Below are 25,428 nucleotides of genomic sequence, written 5' to 3' on the forward strand. Positions count from 1 at the left end.
ACAGAGTCCAGAACGAGCCGAGGTCAAGGGGACAGAGAAACAGCGTAAACTAGAACAAGCCAAGGACTGGTACACAGGAGAGCAAACTGGCGAACAAGACAAGCAAGGATAAAGAGAAAACGGAGTCAGGAACAAAGCCAAGGTTTATCACCAAAAAACCACAACTGAACGATACAAGCACTAAAGGGAACTGAACCAGAAACCACGATAGGGCAAGGTACTAAGGGAAAAGGTGAGTATAAATACCCTAGTATTCAATTTGATTGGCCCCTGTCATATCCACGCCCCCAAAACGTGAGTGTATGGGAAATGTGGCATGACAGGGGCCAATGGGAGACCGTTTCATATTTCGGCTCCCACTGTCCCTTTAAGAGCGCGCCCGAGACAGGCGGCGCGCTCTTAGAGTCAGGCGGGACACGTGACCGCTTCTGGCGGTCACTGCCCGCCTTTCTGGTATCGCCGTCGGATGAGCCGCGCGCGGCTCGTGCAAAAGCAGGACCGCGCACGGCGAGAACAGAGGACCCCGGCCGGCCCCTGGAGAGGGTAAGTACCGCTACACTTACACAGCTCAAGGTCTGGGCCCCAGGTCCTGACGGTGAGTATGCCCATAAGGCCCACCCATAAGTCCAACTACATGTTCCACCCATGAGTTCGCTCACAGGGAGTGGAGTGTGTAGGGGATGTGTTATTGTAGAGGATCTAATGTGTGTGCTTATGGAATGTAGTGTATAGGGATACCAGTTTGTGTAGGTGATGCAATGTGTTTGTTGGTAGTGGAAGCAGTGTGTTTTTGTGTAAGGGATAGAGAGCAGTGTGTGTTTGTGTACAAGGGATGTATTGTGTGTTTCTTGTTGTGTGTAAGGGATGCATTGTGTGAATCTGTGTTTGTATGCATAAGGGATGCAAAGTGTGTTTCTGTGTATGTAAGGGATGCGTTGAGTGTGTGTAAGAGATGCATTGTGTTTCTGTGTATGTGTAAGAGAAGCAGTGTGTGTTTGCATGTGTGTGTAAGGGATGCATTGTGTGTTTCTGTGTATATGTGCAAAGGATGCATTGTCTTTATGTGTAAGGGTTGCATTGTGTGTGTGTGTGTGTGTAATGGATGCATTGTGTGTTTTTCTGTGTGTAAGGGAAGCATGTTTTGTTTCTGTGTGTATAGGGATGCATTGTGTGTGTGTGTGTGTGTGTGTGTGCGTAGTGTGAAAAAGCTCCCTGTCCTGTCCCCTGTCGTATAGAGCTCTCCCTTCCATCCCTTAGAGATCTCCCCCGCCCCTTAGTGGTCTCTCCTCTCCCACCCACCTCCCTTAACGGTCTCCTTTTCTCCCCGACTTTCCATTAGTGGTCTCTCGTCTCCCCCTTAGTGGTCTCTGCTCTCCTCTGCCCCCCCTTTCCATTAATGGTCTCTGCTCTCCTCTGCCCCCCCCTTTCCATTAGTGGTCTCTCCTCTCCCCCCCTCCCTTAGCGGTCTCTCCTCACCCCCCTCCCCTAGTGGTTTCTCCACCACCAGCCTCCCTCTTTTAGTGGTCTGTCCCTCCCCACGTTCTCATCTCCCCCCGTGTTCTCATCTTCTTCTCCCCCCCATGTTCTCTTATTCCCCCCTCCCTTTGTTCTCCTCTTCTTCTCCCCCATCCCTGTAATCTCTTCTTCTCCCCCCTGTAATCTTCTCTTCTTCTCCCCCTCCCTGTTCTCTTCTCCCCTCCCCCCCCCCCTTTAATTTTCTCTTCTTCTCCCCCCTTCCCTCCCTGTAATCTTCTTTTCTCCCCCCCTCCCGGTAGTCTTCTCTTCTTCTTCCACCGCCTGTAATCTTCTCCACCTCCCTCCCTCCCTGTAATCTTCTCTTCTTCCCCCCCTCCCTCCAATCTTCTCCCCCCCCTCCCTCCCTCCCTGTAATCTTCTCTCCCCCCTCCCTCCCTCCCTGTAATCTTCTCCCCCCTCCCTCCAATCTTCTCTCCCTCTAATCTTCTCCCCCCTCCCCTCCAATCTTCACTCCCCCCCTCCCCTCCAATCTTCTCCCCCCCCTCCACTCCAATCTTCTCCCCCCCCTCCAATCTTCTCTCCCCCCTCCAATCTTCTCTCCCCCCCCCTCCCCTCCAATCTTCTCCCCCCCCTCCCTTCCCTGTAATCTTCTCTTCTCCCCCCCTCCCGGTAATCTTCTATTCTTCTCCCACCACCTGTAATATTCTCCACTCCCCCCTTCCTCCCTCCCTCCCTCCCTCCATGTAATCTTCTCCTCTTCTCCCCCTCCCTCCAATCTTCTCCCCCCCTCCCTCCCTCCCTGTAATCTTCTCTCCCCCTCCCTCCCTCCCTGTAATCTTCTCTCCCCCTCCCTCCCTGTAATCTTCTCTCCCCCTCCCTCCCTGTAATCTTCTCCCCCCTCCCTCCAATCTTCTCTCCCCCCTCCCTCCAATATTCCCTCCCTCCCTCCAATCTTCTCTCCCCCCTCCCTCCAATCTTCTCTCCCCCCCTCCTCTCCAATCTTCTCCCCCCCTCCAATCTTCTCCCCCCCTCCAATCTTCACTCCCCTCCAATCTTCTCCCCCCTCCCCTCCAATCTTCTCCTCCACTCCAATATTCCCCCCCCTGTAATCTTCTCTCCCCCCCCTCCCCTCCAATCTTCTCCCCCCTCCCCTCCAATCTTTTCTCCCCCCCTCCCCTCCAATCTTCTCCTCCTCCCTCCAATCTTCTCCTCCCCCCTCCCTCCAATCTTCTCCCCCCCTCCAATCTTCTCTCCCCCTCCCTCCAATCTTCTCTCCCCCCTCCCTCCAATCTTCTCTCCCCCCTCCCTCCAATCTTCTCCCCCCCTCCCTCCAATCTTCTCTCCCCCCTCCCCTCCAATCTTCTCTCCCCCTCCCCTCCAATATTCTCTCCCCCCCTCCCCTCCAATCTTCTCTCCCCCCTCCCCTTCCCTCCCCCCACCCCTCCCCTTCCCTCCAATCTTCTCCTCACCTCCTCTTCCCTGTAGCGTGGCCGAGCTCCTTTCCGGTCCGCGACCCAGCCGGACTGACAGGAAGTGCATACTGAGTGTGCATTTCCTGTCCGGCCGGGTCGCGGACCAGAGAGGAGCTCGGCCACGCTACAGGGAAGGGGAGGTGAGGCAGTGCGGCAGCCGTCTGAGCGCTCTCTATAGAGCGCTCAGGCGGCTGCAGTAATAAAAGGGCCGGCGATGGGGTAGCAGAGCGCCCCCTCCTATATGGCGCCCTAGGCGGATGCCTAGTTCGCCTTATAGGAAGCGCCGGCCCTGCATGTACATTCCAATTGAGCAGTTGGTCATAAGATTTGTTTGCACACTATTAGGCACATTGTACTAGGCAACCAAACACTACTGACTTCAAGGCAGTAAAACATTAAAGGGACACTATAGTCACCAGAACAACTACAGCTTATTGAATTTGTTTTGGTGAGTAGAAATCTACCTTCAAGCGTTTTGCTGTAAACACTGTCTTTTCAGATCAAATGCAGTGTTTACATTACAGCATAGTGATAACTACAGTGTCCACTCCTCAGACAGCTGTTAGAGATCCTTCCTGGGTCATGGCTGCCTAAAATGCTTCCAAACATTCAGTATCTCCTCCCTCTGCATGCAGACCCTTATCTTTCCTCATAGAAATGAATTGATTCAATTCATCTCTATGAGGAGATGCTGATTGGCCAGGGCTGTGTTTGAATTGTGATGGCTCTGCCCCTGATCTGCTTCTTTGTCAGTCTCAGCCAATCCTATGGGGAAGCACTGTGATTGGATCAGGCTACCACATGTCAGCAGACCGCTTGTTTTTCTGAGTCTAACAGCATGCAGAGTTACCACTTCAGGTTTGAATACAGTAAGATTTTTACTATATTTTATGCAGGCATGAGGGGCCGAGGGGGGCTAGATGGTGGTGTTAACACTAAAGGGTCAGGAATACATGTTTGTGTTCCTGACCCTAAAGTGATCCTTTAAGGAACCCATTTCTTTAATATGTGTCCTTAACCTATTTAGCTTATTAGCCCGATTGCATTTTTTTTAAATTAATGACAGACACAAGTTAAATTAACTGCTACCCAGCTCCTGGACAGTTTGCTCGCTGATGTCCAATTTTCCTCTATTGAAGTCACCAATACTGATGAATTTTGTCTAGTGAGATTCTTCTTAGAGAGAAGCATTATAGGTACCCAGACCGCTTCATGTCATTGAAATAGTGTGGGTGCAGTGTCCCTGTCCCCTTAGGAGACTGCAATGTTTATATTGCAGGGTTAAGACTGCTTCTAGTGGCTATCTACCAGACTCTGTTTTAACTTCGTGAAACAACACTGGATGTCCTCACGCTTTGCATGAGGACGTTCAACTCTTTTAAATCCCCTTAATAAAGCATTGATTCCTTGTTTTCCTGTGGGGTAAGGCCTAATGCACACAAGGCACTAGCTGCGCATGTGCATTAGGTTCTCTCATCTGCTGACGGAGGAGGGACCTCAGCGCTTGAATCAGTTAAGTGTTTAAAAGGTTATTTGATCCTTTCATGACAGGGGGAGATACTGGGCGGGAGCCGCGGAGACAGGTGGACATTTTAGTGTTAGGAAATGCATATGTACCGCATATACTCGTGCATAAGCTGACTTTTTCAGCACATTTTTTATGCTGAAAAAGCCCCCCTCGACTTATACTCGAGTGAGGGTCCTACTTACCTGTTCTCCGGTGCAGTGCGGGTGTTCTCCGGTCTCTCCCGCTCATCTGTGGGTGCCTGCAGCCTCTGTGGGTGGTCCGATGACTAAAATTACTTTCAAGGAACATTGGTGATTGCAAAAGATTTCTTATGTTAAAGGGACGGAAAGGGTTCAGCTGTGTCCCAAGAAGGTAAAATGCATTGTTCGTCTGTCAAAATTCCATTATAACTATCCATATACATGTTTCTTCTGCAAGGTAATATTTATTAGATATTAATTGTCTATTATAAGTTTATTCTAAAGGAAACATTAAGCTAAAGAGCTTGAGGCACAACACACTCTCTCTACTCCATTGAAGTATAGACAGCGTAATTAACATTAAATATTAAGAGCATGTCCACTGAAATGAGCTCATTATGCTGTGTAACAATAAGGTGTACGCACTAATAACGAAGATAGAACATATTGGACTAGATTTATAACTCTGGTGCCCTTAGGCACAAGTCTGTCAGTTTTATCCAACCGTATTCCACTGTCTGATAGGTGATCACATCTTACCTTTTTACGTACCAATTCCGCTGACCAGACACAAATTTCACCGTGATATTTAGATTCCCAGGGGGAAGAAGGACGCCACACACACGCACAGATAATGCATAAGATCGGTCACTGCATGTTTTATACATTGTAGATGAATTGTAGGGTGGGAATTGTATTTTACATGAAATACAATCTCGCTGCACGTGACATCATTGTGTACCACGATGCCAGATACATATTTTCCAGAGTAGGAATCAAGAATATACAACCCATTTCACAGATCTAAAATTACATCTAATACCCATCTGCATCAGAATTGACATTTACTTTATACAAGAAAACTTCAGTTAAAAAAAAAAAAAAAGGAAAAAGAAGGGCTTATACCCCTAGGCTTATACTCTAATCCAGGGATAGGCAACCTTCGGCTCTTCAGATGTTTTGGACTACACCTCCCATGATGCTTTGCCAGCATTATGTGTGTAAGATCATTATGGGGGATGTAGTCCACAACATCTGGAGAGCTGAAGGTTGCCTATCCCTGCTCTAATCAATAAGTTTTCCCAGCCTTTTGTGGTAAAATTAGGTTTATATTCGGGTCTCGGGTCGGCTTATACTCGAGTATAAACGGTATATTAATTTGTGCAGACTTTATTACGAACCACAGGCATTAAACGGACAACATTTACGTGACTTGACAAAGGCCTGTTTGGCTGAAACTTTGTTAGTTTAATGCCTGCCGTTCCTAAAATAAAGTCTGCACAAATGAAGATACATTGAGTGTCTGGATTTTTCATCTACCTTTACAATACAGAAAAATACTATCTAAAAGGGAGTGAACAGTCCTAAGTGGACTAATTAACTCCTTAAGGACACATGACATGTGTGACATGTCATGATTCCCTTTTATTCCAGAAATTTGGTCCTTAAGGGGTTAATAGAAGAAAGGAGAATTCATGTCTGGCTGGCAGCAGGGGCTGACTGAGGGGTCACCTCCATTCTGTTCCCATATGAATGCTTCCAAGTTGTTAAAATGTGCTCAGGTCATCACTTGCTACATGCTATTTGACTTGTCAGGCAGGAATCAGTGCTTCAGAAACTGCATGCCTAAATGTTTGCAGTTATATGTCACTGTATGTATATTTCTAAATTTGTGTATCTGTATTTAGTATGGATGTATGTGTCGATCTTTTAGAATTTGTCCAAAATCCAGCAGTGCACATTTCAGGTTTGGGCTCTGGATCCTTCCCTGTCCCATCCTTGCTGCTGTCTGGATTTGGAACTGTCGGTCACATAATGCTGCCATGGTTTGATCAGGAAAGGTTTAGTTTTCTCTTGTGTCAGGTCTGCTTTTATGTAAACTCATCTATTATTCATGTGTATCCACATTTATGCAAAACAACTCTCTTCTCATATTCCCACTTCAGCATCATTTGTCTTTTCCCCTGCTAGTACATACAAATAGAATGAACTCCTGCTTTTTATGATCACTTTATAGAGGCTCAAAGGATGGAGGAAGAGGCCCATGTGGTGAATCTTAATAAAATAAATATAGCAGCTTAAAACCCACAACATTTTTTTTTTTCTTTTCCAGTTGTAGTGGAATCAGAGTTTGTGAGATATGAAGAGACATGCGGTGATGTAATCAGAGGGAACATCGGAGCAGATGTTGGGGCCCTTCACATGAGCGTTGCTGGGGTAGAATGTATAGAAAGTCAATCTTCTTTTGGCACCCTCAGGAAGCAAGAAGTAGATCTACAGCATCTCATGAAAGATGTACAAGAAAGGTATTTTTATTTATCTCCTGATTATTACTGTTTTTTTGTCTCTCTTTTTATCGAGGCATTGAAAAGTACATTAAATTCAGTAGGGAGCTATATCAAGCATTCAAATGTGTGTACAAGCATAACATAGATAAAGACAATAGCATTGCAAGTTCAATAAGCACAAGGAAGTAAACTCCTATCAAAGGCTGCTTCATTTTTAGATATTAAAGAAAAGTAATAGAAACAGGCTAAGTAGATATGTCTATTTAATAATAGAGTAGTTGAGAACAAGAAAATATAACAAGCTAGGCATAGTAGTCTGAATACAAAATCCAAGTGAAGCTTCACTTATTTGCATGATTCAACAGAGTAGGAGATATCTAGGTAAATATAAAGTTAAGGTGATATGTTACGCAAACTATATGTACCACTGGGAACAAATAAAATAAATGCAAGGTAAAACTAAACTCTGTAATGCTGAAGTCTATAGAAGGATAACATCCACAGTTTGCTTTCAGCCGACACCACGACTTGGCCATGGGTGAAGGTTCATCCTTCTACTATACATCCTGTGGCACTCCTTTAGGACCCAGTGGAAAACGCAGTTTTTTCAGGCGCTGATCGCATCTTGAGCTGTAGTGCTTTGATCTCACAAATCTTCGAGCCCCAGGCCTTAATGGGAGTCACTTTCCTATATTCATGGTTCCCCCTGCTGTGTGTAGTAGGACCATGGGCCCTCGGAAGCTCTGAATCCCATAAACCCCTCAGTGTGTAGGGATGGCAAGTTGGATATAATTCCATATGGACCCCCAGCCTGGAAAAAAATGGGGCAATCTCAGCCACAACGTGGGTCAGAGGTTGAGCAGGAGAGGTAACACCAGGAGGTTGGCTTTAGCAGTATTGGGTCTCGGTCCTAGCAGTGATTTTGTGCACAGCAAGGCAACTTGGGGATAACTCGTCGCTTTGCATCTTTTTTTTTGCAGATTTCTGCAAATGCCGAGCCAATCTGCACAAAAAGTCTGCAAATATTGCATCTTGCCTGGAGGATAGCTTGCCCTCCAGTGTAGGCAGAAGGGTTTGTCCCAATGAAACTCTGGATCCTCTTGATTCTGTGGCTTCTGCTGTGAGGTGGCTATTTTTGAACCACCACACAGTCACAAAAATGGCAGAGAGTGGCGCCGCTAGTGCAATAAGGCAAGGTGAAAGTTCCCAGCGGGGACCGGGATATAACCCACAGGTCCGGGGAGGGAAGGGGTGATGGGGCTGTTGCAGACTTATTTCAGGACGCACGTTCCCAGGCTGGAGATTGGCTGCCTCTCCTAGCCGTAGGGCAGGCAGACCTGGTAGGCCACAGGGCCGGACAATATAAACTCTTTCCACAACTAATTTATGGGATACTCAGAGTCCCTACAGTGGAGCATCAGTTCGTTCTTGATTTAATACTGTTTTCAGCTGTATATACGTATAAAAGTCGAATTAGGGCTGGTTAAAACTGGAGCTGATAGAGAATGTGTCCGACCATCTCTAGCGTCAGGTCCCTCCCCCCTTATTATTACTGTTAACATTTTTATGACTGTAATATAATTTAATTTAAAGCAGCGGTTCTTAATCTTTTTAGTCTCACTACTCCTCCAAAAGTGAACTTAAAATTCAAACCTACCCTCATTTCCAAAAGCAATTAATAATGGATAGACTACATAACTAACACGGACATTGTATTCTTACAATATATTAGAAAGTTTTGCGCATAAAAGCACTACGGTTTTTCAATTCCATCACAGCCAATGCATGTGAATCCATATTCAACATATTCGTCACTGTACTTCCTTTTGTGTTTTTTTTTTTTTTTTTACATTTTTTTCTTAGGGCACAGAGTTATAATATATACTCTTATAGCAGCGGAGTTAATAATGGAACAACGTCTAGCATTGAAGAGGAGAGACAAGTTGTCAACTAAGCTATCAATAATTAAAATTGTTGCCGTCATTCAGACCAAACAATAAAAAGTTGTTTTTGCGAAGTTATCGTGTGACTGCTCTTCTACTGTTCATGTGATTGTTGTAAGCAAGTGTTGTGTGAGTGATTTCCAGTACGGGGGTTTGGTACAAGATTAAACTTCACTGACAGTTAGTCTTCATTTTACCAAACACAACCGCGCACAATAATCGCAGTCTTCATTTTACCAAACATGATTTTTGATTGTCTGGATATCGCGACTCGACTGTATCTAAACTCAATAAAACGTTTCTTTTAAAAACAATTAAAACAATGTTAACATCACAACTAACCCCTTTGCACCTCCTCAGTGGAGACACACCTCACATTTCAAGAGACACTATAGGCGCTCATTTTATTTAACCCCTTAAGGACCAAACTTCTGGAATAAAAGGGAATCATGACATGTCACACATGTCATGTGTCCTTAAGGGGTTAAGTGGTCTGAGTGCAGTGTTCCTGTCCCCCTTAGCCCTGGCACTCTAACACTATTTCGCCCAGTTGCAGATATATATATCCTTCAAATTTAAGTGCATTACTGACCTGGACCAGAACAGATAACTTTTTAACCAAAACTTTTTTGTACTTTTTTGCTGTTATTATAGAAGATGTTTTTGTTAGGTTCAATATGTAGCATCAGCCTATGAAGCTTTTAATTTTTTTTCCTTCTAATTTATAATGTGTGATCAATTAGTGTTTTAAGTGGTGTAATAGAATAGTATTCTGACAGTACGTTAAGTTTATAGGCCCAGAAATGGAGTCAGATACTTCACCAGATATTTTAACAGTTTGTGTAGTTTTACATTAAAATATCATGTAAAAGAATTGTTCCTTATCATTAACCCAAAGGTGTCTGTAAAACTTAATCCAATGTCATTAGGGAATCTGAGACAAACTACATTTCCCAATATGGGATCTCTCTCTATTTTATGGTTGCCTGTCATTTTGATTCATTGATATAATCTATGCTGTTCCATTCTCTTGTTATCTCAAGACAATTTATCATTGTCTACGAATTGTTTGAGTTATTGCAATGCAGACCAGTATGGAGAAGTCTGCATTATTAAAATGAGCAAGCACTGAAATGCTTGATAGTATTTATCAACAAATAATCACAAAGCTATTTGTCAAACTTTCAATGTGAGAATCTGCAAATGGCTGTGGAAAAATTGCCATTAGTCACAAATAAAACACTCCAAGGACCAGTAAGATGTCATCTTTCAATAGAACATACATAACTGCTTCACTGCTAGAATGAGTTTATATCAAATCACATGTTAGAAGTGGATCAAATTTGTTATCACCCTTGGTTTGTTTTTTTGTTTTTATTTGTATGGTTTACAGGTATTTGCTGTGAAGGAATACCCCATCACTTTTGGCTCCTTTCGTACAACAGATTTGTATTTAATTTGGCTTTGTTTATTTTGTTCGGTTCCTGAACAAAGACCACCCCAGAGACCCATTAGAACGTGGAATGTTGAGTATTCTGTACGAAAACCACAAAGGAAATAATTAATAGAATGCTCCACTGGGTGGCTGCCATTTCATGCATGCAAACTCACGTGGTTGGGACAATGGATGGCAGCTATTTTGTCTCACGAACGCTAGCAGTGGGTCTTGGTCGTCGAGTGCCTGGAACTCATTTTGGCCAGGCACTCCCACGAACACCAGTCACCATGGACCTACTACCCATTCCAATTACAGTTCACTATACGAATGGCGTTGGGGAGTTACAGACTACCGAACACGGGGAGCATTCTACACGCATCAGCTTTCATCTACCATATGTGAATTTCGTGCAAACCACACGAATGGAGCCGCAATTTCCCTGGAACTGGGGCTTCAACCTCCTGGCAGACCGATCAGAACTTCTCCGCAATGGCAAACCAAAACTACTGAACGGAACTGGGCCAATTTTGGATAGCTTGTTCGCCCAGATCCAGGCTACCTATTGTGGGGTTTACATGTATTTTGGTGGTACTTTTGGGGTGGTTAAGAAATGTATGATTTTTCTGTCCATGAGAGATAATATAATTAGCGATGTGTATTCCGATAATTATCTCTCAGACACAGAGGATCATGGGATGGATTTTCCTATGTTAGAAACCCTGTGTTGGGGCTTTTGCATAAAAAGCTGTGTGTGGCTCCAAATAAAGCCGTCTTCTCCCAGCATTAAGCCTTGGCTCATGTGGGGGGTTATATGACACCAGCAATATTTTACCTTTGGGATTATTTTTGTTCGTTTATTGGGAAAAGGGCATCGGTGGCGGTGATACCCTGGCAGGCCGCCACATTTACTACCTGAAAAATGAAGTGAAAAGCACAAGGAAAACAAGCACAAAAATTACATGAGAGGCACAATATATGTTATTACATCTAATAGTGATTAGCAGTCATTTCAAAAATGTTTAAATAAAACGTAGAAAGTACATATAAGTCAGGAAGGTATTGGTGCATGTTGAAATGGAGGGATGCAATTTGTTATTTATCAAGAAAGAACACTTTTGGGGTATAGTGTTTAGGGATGGGAAGAGTTTGGTTGTTGGGATTTATTTAGAATGTGGGCATGTTAAAGTAGGACTGTCAGTGTAGACATTTTTGCAATAAAGGTTTGTCATGGGGTGTGCTTTTATTTTTTCAGTTGGAAAGATGTTTTGTACCAATAAGGTACTTCCTCAATCATATATACAGAAACATATAGAACTGAAAGGCAGCAATATAAGAGTGCTTCTTGCACAAATTGATACAGTATAAAGAATACATTCCATTCTAAGCTAAATGTATGTATTATAACTTTCAGAAAACAAATTGTCTAATTTTGTGTATTTATTTGATATATGTGTATCTTATTATTACTAACATTTATAAAGCACCAACATATTCTTTAGAACTGTCCAGTTGAGATAACAGACAATATAGATAAAGTAGTAGAAATGGAATCGGGGATCCTGCCCGTGGGCAAAGATCTAGTACTTTAGCTGCAAAGCTATTAACTAAACAGCCCACAAGCTTACAATCTAAGGGTTATGATGGGGAGTTGAGACGAGAGAATAGAGGGAATTTGAAGGTGATGGCCAGAGAGTTTGAAAGAGCTTGTGCAGCAAAGACGTAAAGTGTTCTGTTCTAAAATTGGTGTAAAGTAATAATAGTGAAGCAATCACAGAGGAAACCAGTGGAACCAGTAGGTATATTCCATTGGTGACTCCTCCACTTTGAGATGTAAGCACTACTTTTTAGAACCGAACACTTGGATAAATATCCCAAACTTCTTTTTAACAATGTAATTCTGCATTTCATCTATACTACCACAAGGGGGAGAGCTGTTACAGCATTTCTCCTGCATGCAGCACAGAAAGGTTTGCAATACTCTGTGAAGCTTAGTCACTACATGGTTAATTTAAAGTTGTCTAAACATCATAAGATTCGAGAACTAGGCTGATCTCATGAAACCTCAGAAAAAAAAGTCTTCATATTTAATAATGTGTATGTTAGCTGTAGAGAGTGTTAACGGAACATCAAATTAGCTTTCAGTCTTTCAAGATCAAAAATCAATGCATGCAGTTTTTAGTAATCTGTTCTGACAATGGTTAATGACCTTCCAGAGTGACAGAAGTGTATCAATGTTTAGTTGGACAGTTTAAAAAAAAAAAAGAAAAAAAAGATACTAATAGAATAGCATCCATGTCACATCATGATGTGCCCAGAGTATAATTGAACCCATTTCGGCCAACACAGAGCAGTGTGTGGGTACCAAAGAAATGCTCACACCTCATTCTGTAGCTAGGCTGATTCCCCTTCTTGGTTGGAAAAAAAATGGGGGGGAATTGGGGTTGTGCAACAACTGCTTTTGAGAAATGTTTGAGTAGATATTGGGGGGGGAGGTCAATCACCTAGAAAAATGTTAAAGAGGTTGTTTGTTTGAATGTGAATGAATGAAGAGATGACAACGGGCTAAATCATATACTGCTGGAGGGGCAGGTAAATAAAAATGGGGAGGGTAAAGCAAACAGCATGAGGAGCATTTATATATTGTGTAGAGCTTTGCAAATATGTTCCCCATGGCTCCACAAATGCTTAGGATCGCCCAAAGAAACTCCACCTGCTTTAATTGTAACTAGTACCCACTCCCTTCCCATAGAAGTAGCATTTTCTAAATTTTCATCTGGGCATTTACAACAACCCTGTTGTTTAGTGACATATGACAGTATTTGGACTGTGACTGTGCTAGAATAGATTGTCACAACACCCTCTTGGTGCCAGCATGTGACACATTGTTACATCATTACAGAGCTGTGCTAGTTGAAGCAAAGTTTAAAGGGCAGTCGGTTTATTTATTTATTAGCATTTTTTTTTTTTTTTTTTAGGAATTTTCTACCCAATACATATTGTGCTACATAAGTCCATGATTTTCAGTTCTCAAAAGCAACATTTAAAAATGTGTGTAAAATATAGCCAGAATTTGATAAAGAATTGAATGTTAAAATAGATGACAACTATTTTAAGCTATTTGTAGTTTTATCACTAAATAGATGATTTTAAAATTACTAGTGAGATAACAATTGGTTTTATTCACACTACGTTGTAATGAATTGAAAACAAAAAGTGTTGATTTGGAAAAAGTTTTGTTATTTATCCTAAATTATGGGAATCAATTTTCAATTCACCTCAGTTCTGTATTTAGTGAATAAACCCGATAAAACAAGACCGTTCTGGAGAATAGCCTTGCAAGATACAACAGTTAAAATGTATTCTACAAATCTCAGGTTTGTTTTTTAAAACAAATGTAAATCAGCATTTTCCCCCTTTAAACTGCTACAGCAAAGGATGACTAGGCATTCTGTAATTTTTGGCTCTTTTGAATGGATTGCTCAGTTTTATAGTGTAGTAACTTGTAGTGTCCAAACATATTATCCATTCGCTGTAATCAGTATCGATGGAAATATGCCCAGTACAAATATTATTCTGCTGTCGTTGAGTAGGCACCAGACATATGCCTTTAGCAACTGCTCAGAAAAGATTCATTTTTAATGATTGATGCATTTTAGCTCCCAAACCTTTGATTTAAATGAACTTTTATTTTTTTTAAAACAGACCCTCCAGGTAATTTAGTTTGGGGAGAAAAAAAATGTTCATTACGCACTGTAGAGAAAAAGTAATAGCGCAAAGTCTTATGAAAAGAAAATACTGAAGCATTTGAGACATTAGTTTTTCATGTTGAGGGGCGTGGCCTGGGCTCGGAACGAGATGGCAGCACAGTGAGTGAGCTCCGACCCGCCGACGTAAAACACAGCCTTTAATCCGACCCCATCAGCATACATGGGGCGCAACCGACGAACCGACACCCCCCAGACCCCGAGGGGCTCCCAATCCGGGCAAACTCACGGCCCGATGGATGGATTTCTCCAAAACTCGGCCGACATGTGCGAGGAGACGAGCGGATCCAAGATGGCGCCGACGGAGCCGTCCTCCAGGGAACCTCGTGGCACTACTACACTGGAGCAGATCGGTGAGGAAATCAGATCCATGGCTGCTGCTATGGTCACGAAGGCTGACCTCCTAGTGCACACCACGTCCATCCAGGATGCACTACGGGCTGAAATAGCAGGTGTCCGGGCAGAGGTAAACGCACACGCAGGCCAAATACAAAGCCTAGAGCAATCCCGAGACACACAGGCCACGAGACTGCAGGCGACTGATATGGCCCTAGCACGCCAAGGGGAGCTGTTATTACACATGAGGCGGACAATGGAGGACCTAGACAATAGGGGAAGGAGATGTAATATTAGGGTCCGCGGGGTCCCTGAACCGGAAGGTGAGGAAAACCCTGAAACTACCCTTAACGACCTCTTTCACATGATCCTGGGAGAGGGCGCTCCGCTCACATTCAGATACGAACGAGCGCACAGAGCAATACGTCCCAAGTTAGCGGACGGCACCCCAAGAGACATTATCTGCTGCCTCAGCTCCTTTCGGGACAAAGACGCCATCATGCAGGCGGCCAGATCCCACCGTGCCTGGGACTTCAAGGGCGCGCAAGTTTCCCTTTTTAATGACCTCTCGCCCATCACCTTAGAGGCCAGGCGAGCACTGAGGCCTATCACAACAGCCCTACAGGAACGCAACATCCAATACAAATGGGGCTACCCCTTTGCCCTACTGGCCCGACACCGGAATGGCTGGGCCTCAATCCGTTGGCCCGAAGAGATCCCGAGATTCCTGGAGGAAATGAACTTGCCGCATATCCCCACCCCTGACTGGGTCCTGGGCCCGCTAGGAGGGAGGCCTCAACAACTCAGAGCTCATAGGAGACGAGACAGAGAACCACCGCAAGGCCCAGCACAACGCAGGCGCAACAACCCGGAGGCGCCGGAGTAAGAGGTATACACACTACCCCCTGGATCTACCCCCCTGACTCTCGCCCCTACCTGGGGACCCTTCACGTGCCTTAACCTTCACGACACCTACCTAGACCGCTTGCACCTTTCTACTGCTGAACCTGGGGACTTATCTGACCTGGCAACGAGGAGGTACCAATTGGGGTTTTTTCTTCTCTTTGTGATCCGGGCCCTGAACACCCGCTTGCCTAACGTTAAGTATCAGTCAAGAACTTGGGAGGGGGGATAATGGGGGGCACACACTCTACGACACGGACAACATCCAGCGGGTTCATTTGTCCACTACGATACAACGAGACACTTGAACTGGCCTCATGGGGAACACAATTACCCTAGGGTATGTCAATGCCTGCACACTGCGACCCACCCTTTTTGTTTGGGACACATACGATCTCCCTGACTGCAGCCCTGGTCTTTCCACTCCACAACATCACCTATTCAGATGCTCAACGTGGACATACGGTACGGGGCAATGCCCCTACATACAGGACACTGGATATAATTGGTCCCGTTTACGTACTTATTTGATACCCCACCTATATGGCCACAGGGCCCGTATGACACTCAGGGACCAGACTACACCCGTAGCCCTACACATTGCCCCTCCATACGTTACAACAGACACTCACAATACTCCACCACACGTTATTCTCATTTTACCACATAGGGGTAGGGGGGGGGATGGTACACGTCATGCCCCACGCTGGCTAGTGGACAACCAATCTACCACACACAGGGATGGGAGGGTCACGCTCTGCCACCTCCACTGGCATAGTTATGAGTACATGTCGTGGATAACCATACAGGTAACTGAGGCTGAGACGTAGAATGAACACACTCGAGCCATGATTCGGGGACACATGCTGCCCCCCAGCAACTTAGAAAGGGTTAGTCGAGTAGCATATTGATGTTATTATATCGGTTAACGCTAAGTCTGAACGCACACCATTGCAATACTCACATCACCCCTTGCATATATGTCTACTAAATGTGGTGCAAATGCTTAACCATTGTTTTCCTTTGTTCAGTTGCCGTGGGAACTACCCCCGAGTTGGGAGGGGCGGGGGGATGGGCCCCACCTGGGGCAGGTTGGGTGGGCTCTGGCCATGGTCCCCTGGGCTTTCAGGTTACCCTATTTATGCGCAGCTATACTGCCATGTGTGACGTCTCATGTATAGTTCCCGAACCACGCTCTATCATTTCCACTGAAGTAGACAGGAATGCATGTACTAGATAGTTGTATAGAATGATATAGCCGGGAGGTGGATGAGACGCACCCCACCCATGCCTTAGAGGCTCATGCCACCCCCCAGTCACCTAGAGTGGACTAGCTGGGAATTATGTTGATATTGATCTACGTGTCCCCACCATAGATATGTGTATATAATTGTACCGATCGCATTATTCCCTGCATATATATATGTTAAATGTGCCGTAAATGCCTAACCATTATTCCCTTCTGTTTAGCTGCCGTGAGGGCTCACCCCGGGTTGGGGGAGGCGGGGGGACGGGACCCCTTCCTTTCATGGGTTATTCGGTTACCCTATTTATATGTATTTATGTTTCCATGTTTAGTATTCCATGTATAGATTAAAGCACCAGGCTGTGTGGCCGGCGGAGAGGAGTTGTTTGAAATAACACAGTTACCACACACTTTTGATTCTGGTCCATTACGGGCCGAGGTAGGACCACTGACCCCCACTACGAGCCGTGCATAGCTCTGGACGAGGGAGCCTCCCGCTGACTCACCCCCTGGTCTGGTACCTGGGTGATCCCGGGCATCCCCTCTCGTCGCACGGTTACTCCCTCCTACTCTCGGAGGAGGACTGAGGTGAACACCTCTCTTACCCCACCTCTCGGGGTCACCTCTACTTGGGGACCTACTTAACTCCCCCCATTTTTTTAACTTACTCACCCTCTACTTTCTATACTCTGTATTTTCACTTTGGCGTCTCTGTGTCGCCTTCTCCTTGGCTCTAGGGGCGCATCCCCCGCACTGGGCGGCTCGCTTTACTCGTTGTCTTACCCACCCTGACCTCATCAGACGCAGACGACGTATATCGCCCCACATCCCTACTCGCATACCGACTCAGAACACCATTACCCACGGTCCGAGTTCCCTACATAACCGAGACTTACACGCCGTTTAACCTACTACCCCCACAATAGCCTGGCCGCCAGGGACCAGCTAGATAGTGTACAGAGAACTCCGGTTAGCTGGTATGGGAACTAGGGCGGAAGCCTCCACGTGCCTTGGCCCAAACAACGACAGGACAAGGGCGTACCTTAGTGCTCCGCTTCGTGTGGTGACCCTCAACTGTCGAGGCCTTAACGTACCTGAACGCCGCACTCACCTACTTCGGGAATTGAGGAAACAACGGATCTCCATAGCAATGCTCCAGGAAACTCACTTCCTTGAAGGATCTGCACCTAAACTTCGAAATCGGCAATACCCCAACAATTTCTTCAACAACCACCCCACAGCCCGTAAAGCGGGAGTTGCCATTATTCTTGCAGCCGACCTAGACTTTCAAGAACTAGACAATGTAACCGACAAACTGGGGAGGTTTATCTTCCTAAAAGGCACGATAGCAGACAGAATTTACACTCTGGCTTCTATATACGTGCCCAACAGGAATCAAGCGCGTTTTCTACGCAGAACACTGAGCAAACTGAGCGCATTCTCGGAAGGCACGCTGGTTGTGGGGGGCGATCTTAACACCCCACTGGACCCTCAACTGGACACGTCGACGGGACATAGTTCCTTACCGACATCTAGCATTCGTGCGATCCATAAGTCAATGAGTGACTTGGGACTGGTAGACTGTTGGAGGGCACTCAACCCAGATGTCAAGGACTACACCCACTACTCTGCGCTCCACAGTCGCTATGCGCGGATAGATTACATCCTGCTTCAGCAGGAAGGGCTACCACGACTGAGGTCGGCCGAGATAGGCCCCGCCACATGGTCAGACCACGGCCCGGTTACGGTGGAGCTGGACTCCCCGCTATTCAAGCCGGCACGGTGGACCTGGCGTCTGAATGACACCTTACTTCAGGACCCAGCGGTGGAAAATGAGATCAAACAAGCCCTCGACCTTTATTTCCAGGAAAATGACGTGACAGATACCTCTCCGATCACACTTTGGGAGGCACATAAGAGTACCATACGTGGCATCCTTATAAAAATAGCTTCCCGTCGACGCAAGGCGACCATGCAGGAAATGACAAATGTATATAAAACCATCTCGAAGCTGGAACTTCAACATAAGCAAACCCCGCTAGCCTCGATCCAACAGGACCTGACGGATGCCCGACGCCACCTGAAAGAACTCCTTACAAAAAGATACCACCGCTCGCTACAACATTCCAAGAATTTCTTCTATATTCACGCAAACAAAGGCGGCAAATACCTCGCCCGCATCCTGAAAGGAGACACCCCCCGCACACGGATACATAAAATCCGCTTGCAATCCGGAAAACTGTCCCAATTCCCCGAAGACATAGCCAACGAATTCCGACGTTACTATGGCGCCCTCTACAACATCCCGGGCCCTGACAACACAATACTGGGACACCAATCCTCCACGCTCATTCAAGACTACCTACTCGATAACGTAGACAAACGAGTGTCCCCAGAAGCGGCGGATATACTAGACGTGCCAATTAGCGCCGAAGAAATGGCCGCAGCCCTGAAGTCCACCAAAACAGGCAAAGCACCAGGCCCCGACGGATTCTCTGTGGGGTATTACAAGCTCTTCTCCTCAATCCTCCTACCCCGGCTGACTGCTGCTGTTAACACCGTTACGGATGGGAGACGCTTTGGAGCGGAATCTCTGGCTGCCACTATCACGGTCCTCCTCAAACCGGGAAAAGACCCAGAGCAATGTGGCAGCTATCGACCCATTTCCCTGCTGAATGTGGACACAAAACTGCTTACAAAGATCCTGGCCACTAGACTGCAACGGGTACTACCGAGCCTGGTCCACGCAGACCAGACGGGATTTATACCGGGGAGGGAGGCACGAGATAGTACGCTGCGCCTATTCTCCATCCAGCACAGGGCTCGGGAGACGCGGGATAAAATCCTACTTCTTTCCACGGACGCCGAAAAGGCGTTCGACCGTGTCAACTGGTCATACATGATGGAAACCCTGCGGGCCTTGGGACTGGGACACAATATGCTGGCGTGGATCACAGCCATATACGATAAACCACATGCTGCCGTCCGAGTAAACGGGGCCCTAACTCCCAGCTTCGAAATTCGGAACGGGACTAGACAGGGATGCCCTTTGTCACCACTTTTATTTGCACTGACCCTGGAACCACTGCTACATGCGATCCGACACCACCCGGACATCTCGGGATACACCTGGATGGGGACAGAACATAAGGTGGCCGCATATGCGGATGACCTCCTTTTTTTCATCTCCCACCCACGAGTCACGCTGCCCTGCCTACTCCTGGAGTTCGAAAAATTTGGAAAGATTTCGGGTTTCAAACTTAACCTCTCCAAATGTGAAGTGCTCAACCTCACTTTTCAACCGGAAGAATACGAGGAACTGGGAACTACCTTCCCATTTCGTTGGTGCACGGAGAGGATGAAATATCTTGGTATATGGATCACCACGAACCCCCAGGAGCTTTATCGCCACAATCTTGCCACTATCCTGCGAAGGGTTATCTCAGATTTAGATAAATGGACGTACCCGCACATCACCTGGCACGGAAGAGTCGCAGTGCTAAAAATGAATGTTCTCCCGCGACTTCTCTACTTGTTCCAGACAATACCCCTGACGCCACCGAATAATTTCTTTTCCACCTTAAAATCCGCAATTATCCGGTACGTCTGGAGGGGGGAGAGATCTAGAATACGGTACGACACTCTCTGCCTACCTAGACTTAGAGGTGGCCTGGCACTCCCGGATTTCAAACGCTATCATCAAGCCGCCACCCTACAACGAATTCTGGAGTGGCATGTAGCTGATTCCCCGAAGCAATGGGTTACCCTGAACAATGGGGATTCACCTGCCGCACTTAAAGCAGCAGTATGGCAAGGGGGAACAAGCTGTCGCACGGGAGAAGGACTAGAGAACCCGACGACACAAACCTTGAAGGCGTGGGACTCGATGCGCAAAACTACGCACGTATCCCCGATTCCTAGCCCCCTTCTCCCAATTGTTCCCAACCCAAACCTTGCTGGTGGCATCCCAGCCAAGGCCTGGATATTCCTGGAAGAACAAGACTACATCCCAATTAGAACGGTCCTCCATGGGGGCACTGTTCGGCCCCTCCGCTCATTACTGGCCGATAGACCTAATTCACCAATGGTATCTCTCCGCTATTTACAACTGACACACTATTATAGGTCTCTCCCGCACAAGGAACGCCTTCACAGAGATCTTACGTGGTTTGAAGAACTATGCCACCGGGGAGACACGCTTAACAAGGCGGTATCACTACTCTACCAACACCTGCTGGTAGGAAGCACCACGACGAACACCACGTTCAGGAGACTATGGGAACAACAACTGGAGAACCCGATCTCGCAACCACAGTGGGACACGGCACTCCTCTGGCAGTACAAGAGCTCCTCCAGCTCCCGTTATCAGGAAGTCAACTATAAGTTAATATCCATGTGGTATAGGACACCAGTAACATTACACAGGATATTCCCGACGACATCCCCCACATGTTGGAGATGTCAAGAGGAGAGGGGCACGATCGTGCACATCTGGTGGGACTGCCAACTCATCACTCCATATTGGAACAGTATCAAATCTGAAATCAAAACAATGCTGGGAGACGACACGGAATGGTCCAGGGAACTGGCCCTCCTACATATCACCACTCGGTCTATTTCTGGCTACAAGAAGTCCATCCTACGTCACCTACTGAACGCAGCCAAAGCCCTCATACCTGCGTACTGGAAGCGGACCGAGGTCCCCACGGTTGAGGATTGGTTAAACAGGGTCGGAGACATACAATTGGCGGAAGCACTACAGGCATCCCTTACAGGTAGGGGAACCAGGCACGTGGAACGGTGGCAACCGTGGTTCGCATACCAAGCTACTAGTCGATAGTCCTCCAGTAACAGGGGGAAGACTGTGACCCAAACGACAATTACTACTCCACGCCACTGACTTACTGGGTGGCAGGACACTCACAGCAATAAGGGCAACGCACTGGACTGACAGAATCGACACTGTCCCGACGACCTGATAGACACGCACACACCTCACAGGGCTTGAAACACGATACCCACTTAAAAAGTCCCTCACTTCTACCGAGTCTGCGACGCCGGCGGGGGCGCGGGCTGCGCTCCGTGGAGCTGGGGGGGGGCCCACTACGATGGCCACCCTATTTCACCCTATCTCTGCCTTTCTACTTTCCTATTGTATGATACACAACCGTACTGAAATAATTGACAACAAAGTACTGTACCAGGAACACTGGATAGCAACATCACTTTAGACACCTTGAGCCGAGAGACACGGGTACTCGCTCAAAGGCTGACCGGCTATAATAACTCGACCAAGAATGTAGACGTGCACACCCATCTACCCATTTAATACTCCCTCTGACACACTTACAACGTCTCATCATTATCTCCGACCTGCCGCCCAGCCTGGTTTTGACATGGCGCACAGTGTTGCTTTGTACCTGATAAAATATATGTAGGTCCAGGTGCTTGACACCCCCTGATTAGTATACTCAGTAACCTAATTAAACCTTACCAGACTTTTGCCTACAGTTATATGTAAACCTGAACAGTTATATTGTACGTCAACTCATATAAATGCAATGTTACTTCTGATATAAACAATCTGGAACTACACTTACTCGGCCACACCGAAGTGTAATTATGTTTTTTATGGGCCTGCGAGCCGATCCTTTATGTACTCTTTCTCTTTTCCTATCATAAATAAACAGATTTTCAAAAAAAAAATAGTTTTTCATGTTGAAATTCCCTCTAGGGCTTTTCTCGTGGGACTTTACTGGTGAGATTTCTGACCGTAAAAAGGCTTTGAAGGTTATATTGAGCCTTAAAGAAGATGCCTAGATATTCTCTAGTAATACATGATTGAGATTTTCTGAGAAACTTCACTCAGCCACATGTGAGAGGGACTTCAACAGAAATGTAACCACTTTAGTGATGGTAAGGAGTGTCTGATGTGCTTTTCAAGGATTATTTGTACAGGTTCTCTTAAAGGGACACTCCACACACGAATATGACTTTAATGAACTTGAAAGGTTTTGGCCTTATCGGTGCTGTATTTTTATTTTTTTTACATGCTCAAATCATTATAGTTTTTGCATTAAAAAAAATAATGTTTTGCAGAATGCTGCACTGCATGCCTGCCTCTTTAGCCATGTCCCCTCACTCCAGGCAAAGACTTCCTCATCAAATGTATGCACGTATTATTTTTTGTATGCAAAAATTTTAAAGATTTGAGCATGTAAACATATAAGGCATAAATCAACTGCATTAAAGTTGTATTGCTGTGCGGATTGTCCCTCTAAGCCATGGGTCCTCAAACTCCGGCCCCCCAGATGTTGCTGAACTACAACTCCCATGATTCTCTGGCTATCTTTGTAATCCATAGAATCATGGGAGTTGTAATTCAGCATCATCTGGGAGGCCGGAGTTTGAGGACCCATGTTCTAAGCACTAAACAGCAGGTACTTCTGTGCTCAGTAGTTTCATTCACGCTATTCACCTAGTTAGTAGAAACTACCTAACATCTGCTTTTAACTTGTGCAAGAAGCGTCACTTATTTTTTTTCATGAATCAAGGTACATGTTGTTGGTACTGTCATGTAGATCTAGTAACCGTTAAAGGAGACCTTTCATCCGATAATGTATGTAGTAATATTTAAAAGAACACTCTAGGCACCCAGACCGCTTCAGCTGTGAGTTTAACCCAGCAATGGTTATTATTGCAGTTATTGAGGAACTGCAATAATTACCTTGCAGGGTCAACTCCACCTCTAGTGGCTGTCTACGATCTCTGATAAATATTGTAGTAAAATACACACATATCGCAAGATTTTTAAACGAGTATTTCGTAAACATGATGTGTGCTACTACTGCACAAAACTCCATTATTTGTTCAACTACATCTTCTGAGTACTAGGTCACCTATGTATGCCTTTTCCATTATCCTGTGATGCTACAGCACCATATAAGATACCATTTTAGTTTTACAGTTAGAATTTTTATAGATGGATTTGATTGGCATATGTCTCATTTTGGGGTGTTATAGCAGTTGAAATGTTGAACTTACCCACAAGGCCATCCGTTCCAATTTCTTAAAGGGTTTATAGTAGCATTTTATTTTCACATTTTGCACTTTGAGTAAAACTCAAATGGTCTAAACCCAGCTCACGTTCCCCATTAGTGGATGAACGATGCGACGCTTGGTGAATTCTGCTTCACAAATGATAGGAAGAGCCGACATCGTAGGATCAAAAAGCGATGTTGCTGAACGTTGCAATTTATCGGTTTAAACTTGAAATGTGCTACTGTAATAAAAATCACTAAATTGTGCTCAGCTATATCTCCTCAGAACAGAATGACATCCTTTGTATACCCTTGTTACATTTTTGTGAAAATACAGAGCTAAATTTATAACCTGTCCAATGCAGTTTAAAAAAGAAATCATTACAAATTGAAGATGGGTTTATGATGCACTTTGGGACATTTTAGTACCTCACATATTTAAATTACTCCATAAACAACTCACATGATATATTTTGGGCTTAATCGAGATGCCATTTCTTTTTCAAAGTTTGTAATATTAATTTTTAGCTTTCATTTTTGATATGCTTTTTTGAAATCTCATGTGTTCCATTCTAATAGAATTATCTCCTGAGTTAAACAAAACCCCACATGTATACCTTTGCAAAGTTAGTCTTAACCCCTTAAGGACACATGACATGTCATGATTCCCTTTTATTCCAGAAGTTTGGTCCTTAAGGGGTTAATCCCAGTATAAATCATTAATCATAAACAAACCCTAATTCTAAACCAAATCCTAACCCTAAATCTAATAAACCTAACCTTAATGCTAACCCATACCCTAATTCTATGCCTCACCCCAATTTAACCTTGATCCTAACACTACCGCATCCGGTTATTGTTTTTTTTTAACAACCCCCTCCCGACTTCAATACATCTAGTTTCGCCCATTGGCCCCCCCCCCATATTAACTTTTTTAAAAATCTTTATTTTGTGCCCGGACCTAGGCCGCCATCTTAGTGTGGGTAGATGAAGGGTCTGTCGGACACCTCATCTGCCACACTAGATAACGCTGTGAAATTCCTGCGCATTGCCCAGTTAAACACTTGGGCATTTGCTATTGTCTGAAAATCGGACGGATGAATGAATAGAAATGTCAGACGAACAAACAAACACAGTCCGTTCGTTTGTTTGTTTGTTCAGTTTAATACAAGGAGGGAGCTACCGGCGCGCAGCTCCCTCCTTGTAATATGTAAAGACAGAAGCGGCAGGGAGCTGTGCTCCCCGACACTTCCTAAGCCCCCATTGACTTCCCTCAATCTATGGGGGTCAATACGACCCCCATATTAGCATAAGGGAGATTGAAATCTCCTGAATGCCCCTACTTGCTATGCCGCGAGTAGGGACATGTCTACTTAACAGTGAGCAGCCTATGGCTGCTCACTAGAAACAAAAAAGTGGAAAAGTGGCGCTAAGAATCCAATATGATGTACAGTGTGAGAAAGATATGTAATATACAGTGTGAGAAAGATATATAATATCTCCCAGTGTGTCTAAACACACCCAAGTGTAATGTCAGAAGAAACACTTACATAAATGAATAAATACAAAAAAAAAGGTGGTTACAATGGTATATAGTAGTCTCTGGTTTTATATAATATTGAGAGCCATATAAGTCGGCTCTATACTATGATGGCATATTCATACATCCAATGTGGACCAAGTATGAAGTAAATAGTAACTCTTTATTTGAATAAAACTTAAGTAACGTCCCAACCCATTTATCCATGTAAAGAAGTTCCGGTTTTTGTTCGCCCCATCCAACGTGGGGGAAGAGGTAGCTTCTATCTATAGGTG

At 45.2% G+C, this 25,428-nt stretch overlaps 1 protein-coding gene across 1 annotated transcript in view; it reads left to right on the forward strand.

Moving 5' to 3' along the window:
- GSDME (gasdermin E) overlaps positions 1-25,428 on the forward strand; it is a 116,038-nt gene that overhangs the window by 25,551 nt on the left and 65,059 nt on the right. The window contains exon 3 of the mRNA XM_063452369.1: positions 6,769-6,961. Within this exon, the coding sequence (XP_063308439.1) occupies positions 6,769-6,961 (193 nt within the window). The remainder of the gene's footprint in view (positions 1-6,768; positions 6,962-25,428) is intronic.

This window comes from Pelobates fuscus, chromosome 4 (genome assembly GCF_036172605.1).
Source record: "Pelobates fuscus isolate aPelFus1 chromosome 4, aPelFus1.pri, whole genome shotgun sequence".
Lineage (NCBI taxonomy): Eukaryota > Metazoa > Chordata > Amphibia > Anura > Pelobatidae > Pelobates > Pelobates fuscus.